Here is a 15,468-nt window from a genome sequence, read left to right as displayed (position 1 = left end):
ATGCAAAGATATTTTATTGCAAATTTTCAATCAAATGATTCACATTTAAATACAGACTTTTTACAGTTAGGCTATCTTAGATGTCGCTGCACAAATATTTGACTTTTCATTTGTTACATGTTATCATATTCCCTTGGGGCTGAAAGACTTGGCTCATCTTACCAAAAGGTCATGAACACACAATGACAGATAGAGATATAACAAAACAACTGACTGACAACGCCATAACACTTTAAAGTTGCATTAACTGGCATGAGATGAACTCATGGGAATAGAGGGGAAACGGGAGACTAGAGATGTTCTGTTGTGTTTGTTCGTGTTTCACAAAGAGTTTAACCTGAGCCAGACCGTACAACAAAGATAGAAATAATATCACATCCATACAAGGATACTAGTATACAGTTGTTAAAACATAATAACATATATGACACACTGGTATCAGATCAGTATTCGGTATCGGCCGATACGCAAGTTCAGGTATCAGAATCGGGGAGCAAAAAATGGTATCGGACCATCTCTACTTTGTCCGCATGTCTGTATCTGCAAGACGCACAAATGTATTGCACATTCTTGCACTTTAATATTTTAAAGACAGCTAAATGAGTAGTGGAAGATGCTCAATAACACATTTGTTTTTTTCAAATGAACTTGAAACCACTGACTTTGTGTCCCAGATGAAAGCCAGCTGTTACACACTGCATATCCATTCAATGATTTCCCATTGAAGGCCATTTAGCCAACACAGGCACCACATTATTAAAGGTGAATGGCTGAAGCGCAATATTATGTGTAGCTCCAACCACACAAGCTGTAAGGATCCTTAATGAAAACATCCCTTGTTACAATGTGTTAGCTGGAATGAGTGAGTTGTCAAATAAACTAGCGGTGTGTGAATCCTGTATCAGGAATCTAGATTGTCCAATTTATCCAAAATAAGTGATCACTGATGAGTTCACAAAAGGTACTTTGCATAGCAGAAATGCTTTAAAAGATCGGATAACTTTCACAAAATACCAACCAGGAGAAAACCGCTGATACTTAACTCTTGTAAAAAGCATTTACAATAACGGCAACAAACCTGATGAGTCTGGGATTTGACGGCGTGACGGGGATGAAGAAGCACACTTTCATGGCATAATAACTGTAGTAAGCAATTGTTTTAAGGAGTGCAGTTTTCTGCAGCATACACCAACACTCATACATAATGTCAGTATATGGTTTAATAAAATTCCACAGCTCAAACAGGTCACAATATGAAATTGATCCAAACCTTAACGCATAACTTAGTTTAACATGTGCTGGCCATAAATGAACACCTGCCACCTGTGATTTTGACTGATAAAATATATCATTACGGACAGAGTATAATGAGCGCATTTACAAACATATTTTTCAATTACTCATTTAAAGCCCCTATGTGTAGAAATGTTATGTGATTATGGTAACTTAAAAAATATTCACAGTGGTTTTACTGTGAGCAAATGTGCCATATTAATGAATGTATTGACAGCCATAATGTTTTATCACATCTATTTAACCTCCCTAAAATCATCTCATGAGCAAGCGAATAGCACCTGATAGAACCTGATGTAATCCGAAAACCTTCTGACATTTCAATAGTATCCATCAGATCCAGTGTGGGGTCTTATACAGTCATTTATCATACAGTATGATGGCCGTGTTAACAGTGAACAGTATTTATTGAGGCGTTTCTTTATATGTCTGTTGCTCACCCGCCTTACAATACACACATCCTTCTATTTCTACAAATGTATCGATCCTCACAGACGCTGAAAAAAACACGTCAAGTCAATACACGGCCACCTCCACACCCTTTTACACGCCTAGTGAAGCATGGACAAAAACCTGTTAATGATATGTACAGTACGGGCATAAAGGGCTTCGGTGAAGGGGAAAATAAAAGAAATAAGTCAAGACAAAGTTTATTTGAAGTTTATATGAGACTTCAGCTGTCTGAATTAGACAAATCAAGTGGGTATCTTTCATATTTACAGCCTATTGTGAACAAAATTCCCCCTTTTTTGGTTCCCTGGACAGTGTTTCCTTGCTGATCTGTGGACAGTAACACAAATATGGAATTTCATACTACAAACACTAACTTTGGAAGATGCCCACTTTATTTGACTAAGACTGCTGAGCCCTCAGATAAACATCAGGAGGAACGATTACAGCAGTTTCACTGTTCATATCAGCACTATTGTTTCAAGACACAACGTATTTGAAAAAAAGTATGAACCTGTCCTTTAACTCTGGTGAGGATTTTAAATGAGAAACCTTTAGGACTTTTACTGTATGTAGAAGCCCCAGAGCAATGGTATGTAGCCGTATGCATGACAGCTTTCACACATAGAGCTCCTTTCACACATGCACTGCAAACCTAGACTAGTCAGTGCCGATGTTCTGTGTACTAGAGGGCTGCATTGGGATTGGGTCCCGCGGGACCCAACGCAAATCTCGCGGGAGTGGGCGGTTTTAACTTTGCTGCGGGCGGGAGCGGGCGGCTAAAAAAAAACACTGCGGGATCGGGATGTAGCCTGGAACCCCCCCCCACGCCAGCAGAAACCATAGATATACATATATACTGACTGAGTATATACTGTATAGGCCATCTATGAGCAGACACCAGCGTGTCTGAGCCTCCCAGGACGGGGGAGCTCCGAGCCAAGGCTCCGTCCACCGTCCGCTCGCTCCCTCATCCTCGGCTCCTTCCTCCCCCTCTCTCCCTCTCCTCTCTCCCTCATCATCGGCCCCTTCCTCCCCCTCTCTCCCTATCCTTCTGCTCCTTCCTCCCCGTCTAACAGCAGCAAGCACCTGCCTTCTTTGCCTTCATCTTCTCCCTATTAACCTATAAAATGACGTGTTTTCTCATGCGGGACGGGAGAAGACATAACGTCAATGCATCTCTATTATTGTGCGGGCATAAATTCTCAGAGTTTTGCGGGTGCGGGCGGGAGTGGACGTACACATTGCGGGAGCGGGCGGGAGTGTAACACACATGTTGCGGGTGCGGGCGGTAATGGTCAGAAATTCGCCGGGAGCGGGATGAAGAAAACAGTCCCGCGCAGGGCTCTACTGTGTACTGCCTTTCATGCAGATGAATGGTGTCAGTACCCGGAGGTCCCTGTTTAAACGGCAGCATCAAAATAAAAGAAAATAAACTCCTCTGGATGATTTCGCGTCAGCCGGTTGAAAATCGGCGACTTTTCCTCTTTAGCGTTTAACCATGTCATCGTCCCAAGCTCCGCCTTCTTGTCCAAATATGGTCAATTTTGGTATCATCAAACTCAAGGCTTCAAATTCCACATCCCAATGGGTGACGGTCAGACAGATTCAAGGAAAGGCAAGAGACTCGGTTGTTTATGACCAAATTATGAACCGGCTCTGTGACCACGGTGTAATCTGCATCATGTCCTGCTTCCTGTGTGCTCTAGCCAGGCGCCACCCCTCGTCTAAACCAAACTGAGGATTTCCAGGAAGTGAAAACTCTCCTGTTGTGTGTAACATGTGTGAAAGGGAAACTAATATGTTAAAACGGCTTAGTTAAGCTGCTGAAAACTGTACAGACCGATTCAAATTAAACTATGTGCTTTAATAAAACCAGTGCCTTTTCCATATGAATACGATACCAAGCTGCAATTTCGGATTCAGCAGTGAAACTTCTGAAAACAGTGGCCTTTCACTATACAGTCCAGTATACAGCGTGTCTGCCATTATGCTGTCTTCCAATTATTTATTTGACCTTTAGAATTAAAATGTTCCCACAATCATTGACACATGTAGAGAACAGTACACAGTCACTACGTCACTATCCAACCAGCCAACAACCATCATCATGCGACACTTATGATCAACAGTATCCAATGTTGTTCTGAATACTTGGCTAATTGTCTTCAACATCAATTCTCAATATAGCAAACAGTGGATCTGTCAACGTTTCCAGATGTAGCTCAGGTTTGTCGGCGCTTCTGAAGGGTTCTAGGGCTGGTCCTGGTCTTAATGGCTGAGGTAGTACACTTGGTCTGGGTAAGGCTCTTTGTAGAGCCCCTGGAAGTGCTAGAATAGCTACTGACAGGTGCGCAGTCCTTTGTCGAGTCCTCTCTGGTACCCTTGGAAGTGTCCTTTGCAGCACCTTTGGAATTATGGATAGAGTACCTGCTGGCTGGTGAAGTACACTTGGTAATGTCCTTACTAGTAGCTTTGTTAGTACCCTTAGCAGTGTGCTTGGCAGAATAACTTGCTGGTGGGTCAGTGTGTATGTGTTTGGATGTCACTGAGTTGATAGCAGCTTTAGTTGCAGTAGTCCTAGCAGCAGCAGCAGCAGCAGCAGCAGCAGCTCTGGCAACAGTCCTAGATTCAGTAGTCCTGGTTAGTAGCGTAGGGACTGTGGATGACGCGGGCTGATTTCTCTGCAGCCTTTTGTCTCTCACATGTCTGCATATGACCTCAGTTACAGGGCTCAGGTCATAGTCGGTGATGATGTTGGTGAAGTTGACCCCTTCCTGAGAGGGCTCCAGAGCAGAGACACTGCTCAAACTTAACTTTCCAACATTGCCCTTGTCCTGTAGGTCTTCACTAATACAACTGTCCCTCTCCAGTCTCATCTCTCCAACGTGGTCACAGCTGCCTTCTTGTTTAAGTTCTTCATCATGGCTGCCAGCGATATCACCAATATGACTCACGTCCTCCACTCTAACCTCTTCGTTACAGTTGGCCTCCCTCTGTGGGATCTCACCAATATGGCAGTCACTCTCCGATGGGACATCACCATCATTGTATTGCACTGTCCTGCACTTCTTTGATGCGTTGCTGCCCGAAGGAATCCGCTTCGGAGGGGGAGGGCTGGTGTCTGGTGGGAGGCCTCTCTTTCTCCTGGACAACCTCAGGACCCCAGGGCTCTCCCTTAGCGACCTGATGACTGTGCCATTAGTCAATGTTATTTGGGCTGGAGTCCTGCTTGAATGTCTTCCTGAGTTCTGGACACTACCGAAGGTCTTGGCGTTGCTATAGTACTTTGAGACGGTTGGGTGGTGGAGAGGAAGGTGCTGATTGCGAGGCAGCTGGTGTTTGCTATGCCGGGAGATGTGTTGGTTGTTGCTTTCCTGGGGTCTTGGTTTACAGGTATTGCTCGGCCTTGTGCAGGGCCTGGGGGAGCGTCTGCTGCCTGCCCCGGTGCCAGGCTTTAAGGTAGGAACTGACCGGACACAGGAAGTTCTTTGTTCGGAGAGTCCAGTTACCATTGCAACCTGCAAAGGAAAGAGATCATGATAAGGCCTGGGAATAATTCAATTAGAAAAAAAAAAGTTATGAGCATGATTCTGTAAACAGATGGCCTTCTGTTCTTTACCAGCACAGTGACACAGCAGCATATTTAGCTTCTGTAATGTGATTCAGTAAAAAGGAAAAACTTCGAGAAGGATTTGATTTGATCGCTAACCCTTATTTTCCACCGGGCGCGTCTGCGCTGCGTTCCGGAGGCACTGCGACCCCGGCGAGCAATTGCGGCCAATCAAGTCAATGCTTCCTATTCCACCGTCTGCGTCACGGCGTGTCCCAGAAGCGTGTGTGAAGCGGCTATCGGCTCCGCTCTGCCAAAGATACGCGCCAGGTCTATTTTCACGCGAGCCGTGGGGCGTTCGGAAAGCTGGGCAGGAAGTGAAACAGCGATAGCATCACCACCCCCCAATGCTGTTTATGTCTGCCCTGAGCTGCAGGTATGCTTCTTAAGAAAAGCTCGTAGGATGGTTAAAGGTGCAACAAAGTATTCACTTCTGAGATAATTATCATGAAAAAGGCTGAATTTTGCTTTTAATGTTGATGCTCTAAATTCTTAAAGGTCCCATGACATGGTGCTTTTTGGATGCTTTTATATAGGCCTTAGTGGTCCCCTAATACTGTATCTGAAGTCTCTTTTATATAGGCCTTAGTGGTCCCCTAATACTGTATCTGAAGTCTCTTTTATATAGACCTTAGTGGTCCCCTAATACTGTATCTGAAGTCTCTTTTATATAGACCTTAGTGGTCCCCTAATACTATATCTGAAGTCTCTTTTATATAGACCTTAGTGGTCCCCTAATACTGTATCTGAAGTCTCTTTTATATAGACCTTAGTGGTCCCCTAATACTGTATCTGAAGTCTCTTTTATATAGACCTTAGTGGTCCCCTAATACTGTATCTGAAGTCTCTTTCCCGAAATTTCTGTGTCTGTAGCTTTAAATGCTATTGAGGAGGAGAGAGGGGGGGACAAGGTGGAGGGTGGGGGTGTGGCCTTGACCAACTGCCACTTTGCTCGTTTGAAAGCCATGATGTCTCTCTCATGGGTGGGCCAAATTCTCTGGGCGGGCAAAGCAGAGAAAGGAGAGGTAACCTTGCTTCTTATGAGCTCATAAGGAGGATTCCAGATCGGCCCATCTGAGCTTTCATTTTTTCAAAGGCAGAGCAGGATACCCAGGGCTCGGTTTACATCTATCACCATTTCTAGCCACTGGGGGACCATAGGCAGGCTGGGGGAACTCACATTAATGTTAAAAAACCTCATAAAGTGAAATTCTTTAATTTGTGATCAACAAGATAAAGAGAATAACGCTTTTTGCACCGCAACCAACTGAACTACATGTGTATCAGAGTCAAATTCAATCTTCATGTTACTGATGATACAACCAGACACATTCAGACAGAGAAGCATGTAGAAAGGATGATCAGACCTGGTTGGTCCTGCTGACCTGTAGGGAGAGCTGGCGAGGTCTCAGGAGGTGTCTCTCAGCTCGCTCTCCCCTCATCCTCCTCTGCTGTTCCTCTTCTCTCCTCTCTCTCTCCCTCCTCCTCTGTTCCCGGGCCGTTAGAGGGCAGAAGGAGCCTCCAGGCCTCCCTCTCAGAGAGTCTCGCTGCACTGTAGGACAGCAGGACAGACACAGAGGCACAACCACATTATATAAAAGCATGTTGTTGGATGAATTAAAACTACCTTTTAATCCAAAGTTGTCTCAATCATCAGAGTGTTGAAGAGACTGATGAGACTGTATGTAAGTGAATACATGCAGAGCCACAGACAGGTGAGTGGAGGGGTACCTGCTGTTCTCCTGAATATGCTCATGTTCTTCCCCTCAGCTGCAGTCCTGTGATTGGTGGAAAGACAGGAAGTAAGATGCCGAGCACCAGCTGGCCCCTTGGCTCGTCCACTCGCTACGAAGGCCATGTTGCTAGGCAGCGCTGCTGAACCTGAAGTGAAAGAAGAAATGCCTTCATTGATTCTGGAGGAGATGCAGTATGATCACCAGTGCGCGTCTGCGCCCGCCCGCCGGATCCATTGTCCCTGTCTGGCCGTGCCCTCCATCCCCCAATTCGGGCTAGCTAAATGTTGCACACACAGTGTTCCCAACTTGCCGTCTTTCTTGCAGGACTTAGCGACTTTTCAGACCCTTTTTGCAACTTGCTGCTCAGACTAATCTCAGTCAGCAGCTGTGGTTCCTCTGGCAGCAGCGTCTGAAAAGGGCGTGTTTTGCAGTGGGCGTGTCTTGTACAGGGCGTGTTTTGCGGTGGCCGTGTTCTGCGGTGGCTGTGTCTTGTACAGGCCGTGTTCTGCGGTGGCTGTGTCTTGTACAGGGCGTGTTCTGTGGTGGCTGTGTCTTGTACAGGGCGTGTTCTGCGGTGGCCGTGTCTTGTACAGGGCGTGTTTTGTGGTGGCCGTGTCTTGTACGGGGCGTTTTGTGGTGGCCGTGTCTTGTACGGGGCGTTTTGTGGTGGCCGTGTCTTGTACGGGGCGTGTTTTGCGGTGGCCGTGTCTTGTACGGGCCGTGTTTTGTAGGGTCTGTGAGGCGCAACTGGACCCTTCTCAGCAGCTCATTGCGTTTGTTTTTTGCTAATGCAGTAGTACTTACCTTCCTTCTCTTGAATAATAGAGATATTAGATGGGTTTAAACACACTGGTGCATTGGTCTTTCTTCAGCATTAATTGAACAGTTGTTGTTTACTCAGTTATACGATGATATGGAGCTGAGCTCTCCGATCAGACCACTACTGTACATAGACTGTACCTATGTGGTGAATGGGCAGCGTGTGTGCTTGTAGCTCACCTCTCAGACAGAGAAAAGACAAGAAGTCCTCAGTCTTGGGTCTGCACCTGGTCAGACAGGTGACCACGGCCAGGCTGTGGTTACTCCGGGCTGCTGTCATCAACACTCCAGGTCCTGGAGAGCTGGGGGGGGACTGGGCGAACTTCCTCTGCGCTCGCAGCCTTGGTCTGCACACACATGCCCAACCACATTCACACACTGTCAGTTGCCAGTTTATTGGGTAAAATATAGTCTAATACAACAGTCATGCAATACATCCAAGTATCCCTATATGTATGTATATGTATAAATACACCCTATATATACTGTATATACACCCTACCATATATATACAGTGAGGAAAATAAGTATTTGAACACCCTGCTATTTTGCAAGTTCTCCCACTTAGAAATCATGGAGGGGTCTGAAATTGTCATCGTAGGTGCATGTCCACTGTGAGAGACATAATCTAAAAAAAAAATCACAATGTATGATTTTTTAACTATTTATTTGTATGATACAGCTGCAAATAAGTATTTGAACACCTGAGAAAATCAATGTTAATATTTGGTACAGTAGCCTTTGTTTGCAATTACAGAGGTCAAACGTTTCCTGTAGTTTTTCACCAGGTTTGCACACACTGCAGGAGGGATTTTGGCCCACTCCTCCACACAGATCTTCTCTAGATCAGTCAGGTTTCTGGGCTGTCGCTGAGAAACACGGAGTTTGAGCTCCCTCCAAAGATTCTCTATTGGGTTTAGGTCTGGAGACTGGCTAGGCCACGCCAGAACCTTGATATGCTTCTTCCAGAGCCACTCCTTGGTTATCCTGGCTGTGTGCTTCGGGTCATTGTCATGTTGGAAGACCCAGCCTCGACCCATCTTCAATGCTCTAACTGAGGGAAGGAGGTTGTTCCCCAAAATCTCACAATACATGGCCCCGGTCATCCTCTCCTTAATACAGTGCAGTCGCCCTGTCCCATGTGCAGAAAAACACCCCCAAAGCATGATGCTACCACCCCCATGCTTCACAGTAGGGATGGTGTTCTTGGGATGGTACTCATCATTCTTCTTCCTCCAAACACGGTTAGTGGAATTATGACCAAAAAGTTCTATTTTGGTCTCATCTGACCACATGACTTTCTCCCATGACTCCTCTGGATCATCCAAATGGTCATTGGCAAACTTAAGATGGGCCTTGACATGTGCTGGTTTAAGCAGGGGAACCTTCCGTGCCATGCATGATTTCAAACCATGACGTCTTAGTGTATTACCAACAGTAACCTTGGAAACGGTGGTCCCAGCTCTTTTCAGGTCATTGACCAGCTCCTCCCGTGTAGTTCTGGGCTGATTTCTCACCTTTCTTAGGATCATTGAGACCCCACGAGGTGAGATCTTGCATGGAGCCCCAGTCCGAGGGAGATTGACAGTCATGTTTAGCTTCTTCCATTTTCTAATGATTGCTCCAACAGTGGACCTTTTTTCACCAAGCTGCTTGGCAATTTCCCCGTAGCCCTTTCCAGCCTTGTGGAGGTGTACAATTTTGTCTCTAGTGTCTTTGGACAGCTCTTTGGTCTTGGCCATGTTAGTAGTGGGATTCTTACTGATTGTATGGGCTGGACAGGTGTCTTTATGCAGCTAAAGACCTCAAACAGGTGCATCTAATTTAGGATAATAAATGGAGTGGAGGTGGACATTTTAAAGGCAGACTAACAGGTCTTTGAGGGTCAGAATTCTAGCTGATAGACAGGTGTTCAAATACTTATTTGCAGCTGTATCATACAAATAAATAGTTAAAAAATCATACATTGTGATTTCTGGATTTTTTTTTTTAGATTATGTCTCTCACAGTGGACATGCACCTACGATGACAATTTCAGACCCCTCCATGATTTCTAAGTGGGAGAACTTGCAAAATAGCAGGGTGTTCAAATACTTATTTTCCTCACTGTATATATCTCAGAATACAGACCCCAATCTGTTGTTGGACAAATTTAGTCCATATGTGTGATAGTGAAAAAGAGTCAGGTCGGGTATTTGGATTGTGCAGTCTCGTCGCGGTTGCAGCCATGCCGCAGTAAAAAATAATAATCTAACTATTTTCGTTAATCGATGATCACAAAAACACAGCACCCCAGATAATATTCAAAGTTTACTGTTTGCAGGTGAGTCATGCACACAGGCACGAACATGCAAACACACACAGTAGAGCAGCTGACCTCTTGCTGGCGGGGTCATCCTTGTGGCGATGGATGCTAGCAGGGCGGCGCTGCTGAGGCCGTGTCTGTAAGGACCAGCTCCAGCTGGGACCAGCAGACAGCAGGGACTGACGCCGGCTGATGCCATTAACCCGGGGGCCTAAGAGGACAAGTAGAACTTTAGTTTCTTACATGAAGCATTTTCACGTCTTAGAGACATGACCTGAACCTACAACGTCACAGAAATCAAAGCGGTGTGAGCAGAAACTGTAAAGGGCGGACTACAATCAGATTGAACTGTAACTCAGACAGAAGAGGAGAAAGGTGTGGACAGTACTGACCGCTGTGGCTTGTGGGAGTGTGTGAGCGCAATGTCCTGGCCGGGACAGGGGGGCTCAGCGGTGTGTTCTCAGGAGTGCAGGTGGTCTTTTGGCAGTGTTTGTGCCGAGGAGCGTGTGTGTGTTTTGCAGTTTCTGTGTATTTCGTGTCGAGCAGCGACTGTGTGTTCTGTGTTTTATGTGAGCGTAGTGTCCTGGTTGATCCAGAACTCTTTTGTAGCGTGTGAGTATTTTCTTGGAGGTGGGTTTGCTGTACAGTGTGTGTAATTTTCCCTGCACACGTTGTTGATTGTGTTTGCATGTTCTGTAGTGTGTGAGAGCATTTATTTTTTGGTGTGTGTGAGTCCTGAGACAAGTTCATTTTTTGCCCTTTGTTGTTGTGTTCATGGGGGCGTAGGTGTTTTGAAATATGCATGTTCTGTGCACTGTGCGCGTTTTTCTGTGTGTTTGGTGCTCTGTGTGTGACTCTTTGTTGCGGCGTGTGCACACGCTGTCTTGTGCGCGTGTTTTTCTGTGCCTGTGTTGTTCGCTGAGCGTGTAAGAGTGTTTTTTTCACCGTGCGTTTGTGTGTGCGCGTGTGTATGTGTGAGGCACGGTGTGTGTCTCTGAATTCCCTGAGGGAGAGGAAAAGAACTTTGCGGACCAGACGTTCTTCACACCAAGGCATCCCGTCACTGATGTCCTACACACACACACACACACACACACACAATTGTTGGTGTAAAAAAAAATTGTGTGTGGTACATCTAAAAAATCCAGATCATTAATGAGGACAGAGTGGAAAAAAAGTTTTGCTTACATATTTTTTTTTGATGATATTCCGTTTGGGTCTGTCTGTACTCATCTTGCCAAGCAGACGCTAATGGGCACATGAAGTACAGAAGCCTCTTTCACTTTGTTTTCTCTACAGGTGTGGAAATGTAATCTCCACCGCTCCGTCCTGGGAAAGAGGAGTCAGGATATAACAGAAAAACACAGATGTTAGTTTGACTTGATAGCTGTGGTCAAAAATAAAGACACCAACAGTTTAGACATATGAATATACAATCAGTACAAAAACAATTATAGAGTCAAGAAACAACATGGATGTTAGGCTTTATCCTGGAAATGGAGTTTGGTCCAGACTATCTGAGGGATGATGCTTCCTACTGCCGCAGCCTAACTGGCTTTGAATAAGACATTTGATTTTCATGTGATTCTGACAACACGGCACGATGTAAAGACAGAGCAAAGCACCAAGGCCATTGGCCGCAGTGGATCTTATGTTCTGTGTTACATAAGCCACTTTCCGACCAGAGGGATTTTTGCAGTTCCTAAAACATAATGTTCCTAGAACAATTTGGGGATTATTAAGTTCCTCTGACCACAGTTCCTGTAACTCTTTCAGCTCCTACTTCAGGGCACGGTCTTTTTACTTTTCCCTTTTCCGCATAGTGGTGGTTAGATGGCTGTGTTATAATAACAAAAGGTCAGTTCCTATAGCCACTTGGCCAGTGTGAATGCAAATGGCAAAACCATTTTTTTGGGGGAGAGTAGTTAGTAGAACTGTTTAGAAGTGGACTGTTCCTATAACTACGTTCCTGTAACTAGTTGGTCGGAAAGAGGCTATAGCCTCGGGAGAGTGCGCTGCTTTAGAGCTTTTTGCTGGTTAAAGTACAAAAGTGTGTATCATCTACTACTACAACACGCATCAGTCAGGACATGTAGCATGAAGATATTACAGCAAACCATAGGTGTAATTTACGGGGCGGGATGATAGGGGGGTTACAACCCCCGCTTCTTTCAATGTTTTTGTCTCTTTTTTCAAGTTAAAAAAAACTAAATTTGATTGTTTTTCTTTTTTGTCCTGGGAAATCCCTAGATAGTTGGAGATCTCAACTGCCGTTACGCACTTGCAGCAAACATTGGAGTCATGTCAAGCAAAGCTACCACCTGTCCTGTAGTCACCTGCAGCAGGAAAGGTGTTCCAGATCTACCTGTGATCAGACTTAACTGGCGACGAAGCGTTGCTGTCTTCATGGATGCTTTTTGTCTTAATGAAATGTCACATTTGGTCCTTTTTTGGTTTCTGCTGTGAGTGAGATGGTTTCACTCTGCAGAGTTCACCTGCCACACTATGAATGTGGAAGGAAGTAAAATGTTATTCTGTGATTTTAAACTCTGATGATAAAAAAGGTGTAGGCTACTGTTGAAAGTGCCACACTGTGCGTGGTGTCACTGTCAGAGGTTGATGTGAAAATAAGGTGCCGATAGGCCTGCTTCCACACGGCTCTCTTTCTACTGACACAGCAATGATCCTTTCTCTCTCTTCCACAGTGTGGCTGGAGAGACCTGCTGCATGGCAACACAATTTTACTCACATGCACAGCTGATCAGTGTGTTGGGAATGTAATTAAATTAAAACTCAGGAAAGATAACAACGCTGCGTCTCCCTCATTTCAACATCTGCCTTTTAGACACACAGTGCATCCGATCACAGCTGGATCTGGGACACCTGCCTCCAACCAGCTTTTACATGGACGGATCTCTGTCAGTACAGTTCAGTACAGGGTGTACGGGCTGCGATAGGGAGTGTGGATGGCATTCTGTGTGCAACCCTGACTAGCCTGTAAGGGCGCCTAACATCTCTATTCTGGTTATATTAGTCCTTAAACAGAGCAAATATCAAACAATAATCCATCACCCACCTCCAGCAGGATTATCGGCCTACATCACGGGCACACCGAAAACCGAAGCGGATGGCACACGGAGCCAATCACACTTTATAACGAACAACGGATCACATGAAATCTCCCAGCGGCTCGAGCGTGCCGTTCTTCTACTAGCAGAGCCGTCAGGCCCGGTGTGCCGATGGGACTCGGCCCCTGCACGGCTGTGGAGCGCAGGAAGGCAGCACCACTGCGGCTTCCGAACCAAGGCCAGCCCTGCTTACGTTTCTGTGCGCTTGTATTGTCGTAACTACGGTCGGTTCAGACTGCGGGTCATTTCCAGTTGACCCGGAAGTCGGTCGAGGTCCACCATTCACGAGGCTCGATCTGATTCTGGTCGTGTATTAAATAAGCCTACCAACAGAGACGGTTTAGAACAGTATAGAGGATCTTTGATACCAAACGCCAAATGTCATCGTTTGTCATCCGTCGATCCCGGCTTCACCCAGAAACCATTGCGCTCTCCGCCGTTTGCAATGCACGGTCACTTCAGCCGACTCCATGATTCTAGTGCGCGTCTATTGTCGTTATTAAGACATCTGTCTTTAATTATCTACAATCAACCTGCTCTAGCTTCTTATTTAATGACACGATTATTAGGGCCTGAGTGAAACTGCTATTGTTTTTGGTCACGTTATTTTTCCGAGTCCTTTGTCGCATTTTTGAGGGGGTTAGAATGCACTAAAACTCACAAAAATGTGCACACGTCACAACTGGTGAAAATTGCAAAGATTCAAAAAAATTACACATATCCTAGGTGGCGCTATTGCAGAAAACGTGTTTGGCCCTATAACTCCCAAACCGTACATCGCACATCAAAAACCATATATCTTTGCGTTCCCTGGATCCAGCTGAATCTCCTGATATAGGCCACGCCCATTTCCGCCTAGACTTTTATGCGTGAAAAATCGTGATTTATCGAAAACCTACTTGCTGAACTCGTGCGACCGATCTGCACGAAACTTGGCATGTAGCATCTCCAGACCGACCTGACAAAAAGTTATCCAAAGAATTTTTATAGGATAAGAATTGCGCATATTACGCACAAACAAATTTGTGTAGCTAAGTATGAAAACACCTTTGCCATATCTCAACCAAAATAAATGCTATCAACGCAAAACCTAAGATTCTTGTTTGCCATGACCCTCTGGAGGTGTCCCACACATTGTACGAAAATTGGCCACTAGGGGGCGCTACAAGTACATAAAGTTTATATCTCATGAACGGCTCATCCGATTTTTACAAAATTTGATGGGTACCATCTAGGGCCACTCCTGAGGCCACCCCTTCAGTGTGATACTGATTGGTCAAAGTGGATGTGGGCTATGGGACCCACATTTGGATTCACCACTTACACTAATGTGAACAACTTTAAATTTACAGGGTAGATGTACAATGGGTCTTGGACCTCACCTACCAAAAATTACACATGTGGACCACTAGGTGGCGCTATAATGACGTCAAATGTGTTTTTGCCTATAACTCCCACATTACACATCGCACGTTAGAAAGCCTTACATCGACGTGTTCCTTGAATTAAGCTGAATCACATGATATAGGCCCCACCCATTTCCACTAAGAAGTTTTTCGCAATATCGCGCAATGGGCAAAACCAACTTTTTCGAACTTGTACTAGGCCATGCAACCGATCTGCACGAAACCTGGTACATAGCATGTCCAGATGGACCTGACCAAAAGTTATCAAAAGAATTTTGCTACGTTAAAGTATGCCCATTTGACAACCAAAACATTTTTCTAGCTAGCTAGCTACCACACACATATCATATCTCGGCCAAATTAAATGTTATCAGCAAAGAACTTGAGATCAGTGTTCAACATCTCACTACAATGCGCTGTACCAAATCTGCCAAAGATCGGCCATTAGGGGGCGCTATAATCAACGTTTATTTGTTTTGGCCAATAACTCAATGCATTTAAATGGGAAATTTGCAATTGCAATATCTCTGCCAGACTAAATGCTATCAACGCGAACCTTGTGATGCCTGTTTGGCATGCCGCTCTGAGGCTCTGTACCAAATTTGGTAAACATCGGCCATTAGGGAGTGCTATAGTCAACGTAGACCAGTTTGGGCTCTTTTACCCCTTCTGAGGTCGAGCATATAGGTCATATACAACGCCAAATGTCACTTCTGAT

The 15,468-nt window shown here is 45.2% G+C and overlaps 1 protein-coding gene across 2 annotated transcripts; it reads right to left on the bottom strand.

Moving 5' to 3' along the window:
* Positions 1 to 3,589: 3,589 nt before the first annotated feature.
* LOC116066633 lies at positions 3,590 to 13,836 on the bottom strand. Of its 2 annotated transcripts, none has more exons than XM_031322828.2 (8): positions 13,293 to 13,836; positions 11,405 to 11,545; positions 10,609 to 11,287; positions 10,289 to 10,427; positions 8,092 to 8,258; positions 7,088 to 7,237; positions 6,742 to 6,908; positions 3,590 to 5,264 (listed from the first exon to the last, which is right to left on the bottom strand). In XM_031322828.2, exons 2-8 carry the CDS (start codon positions 11,447 to 11,449, stop codon positions 3,969 to 3,971), a joined length of 2,643 nt encoding a protein of 880 aa, XP_031178688.2. In that variant the 5' UTR covers positions 11,450 to 11,545; positions 13,293 to 13,836; the 3' UTR covers positions 3,590 to 3,968. The 2 variants fall into 2 exon arrangements, with proteins under 2 accessions (XP_031178688.2, XP_031178687.2); XM_031322827.2 differs by having other exon boundaries at positions 6,724 to 6,908; positions 13,293 to 13,834.
* Between the last annotated feature and the right edge of the window lie 1,632 nt (positions 13,837 to 15,468).

Source organism: Sander lucioperca, chromosome 10 (assembly GCF_008315115.2).
Source record: "Sander lucioperca isolate FBNREF2018 chromosome 10, SLUC_FBN_1.2, whole genome shotgun sequence".
In the NCBI taxonomy this organism is placed as follows: Eukaryota; Metazoa; Chordata; class Actinopteri; order Perciformes; family Percidae; genus Sander; species Sander lucioperca.
Note: the sequence above shows the minus strand (reverse complement) of the source record. Positions and strands in the feature narration are given on the sequence as shown.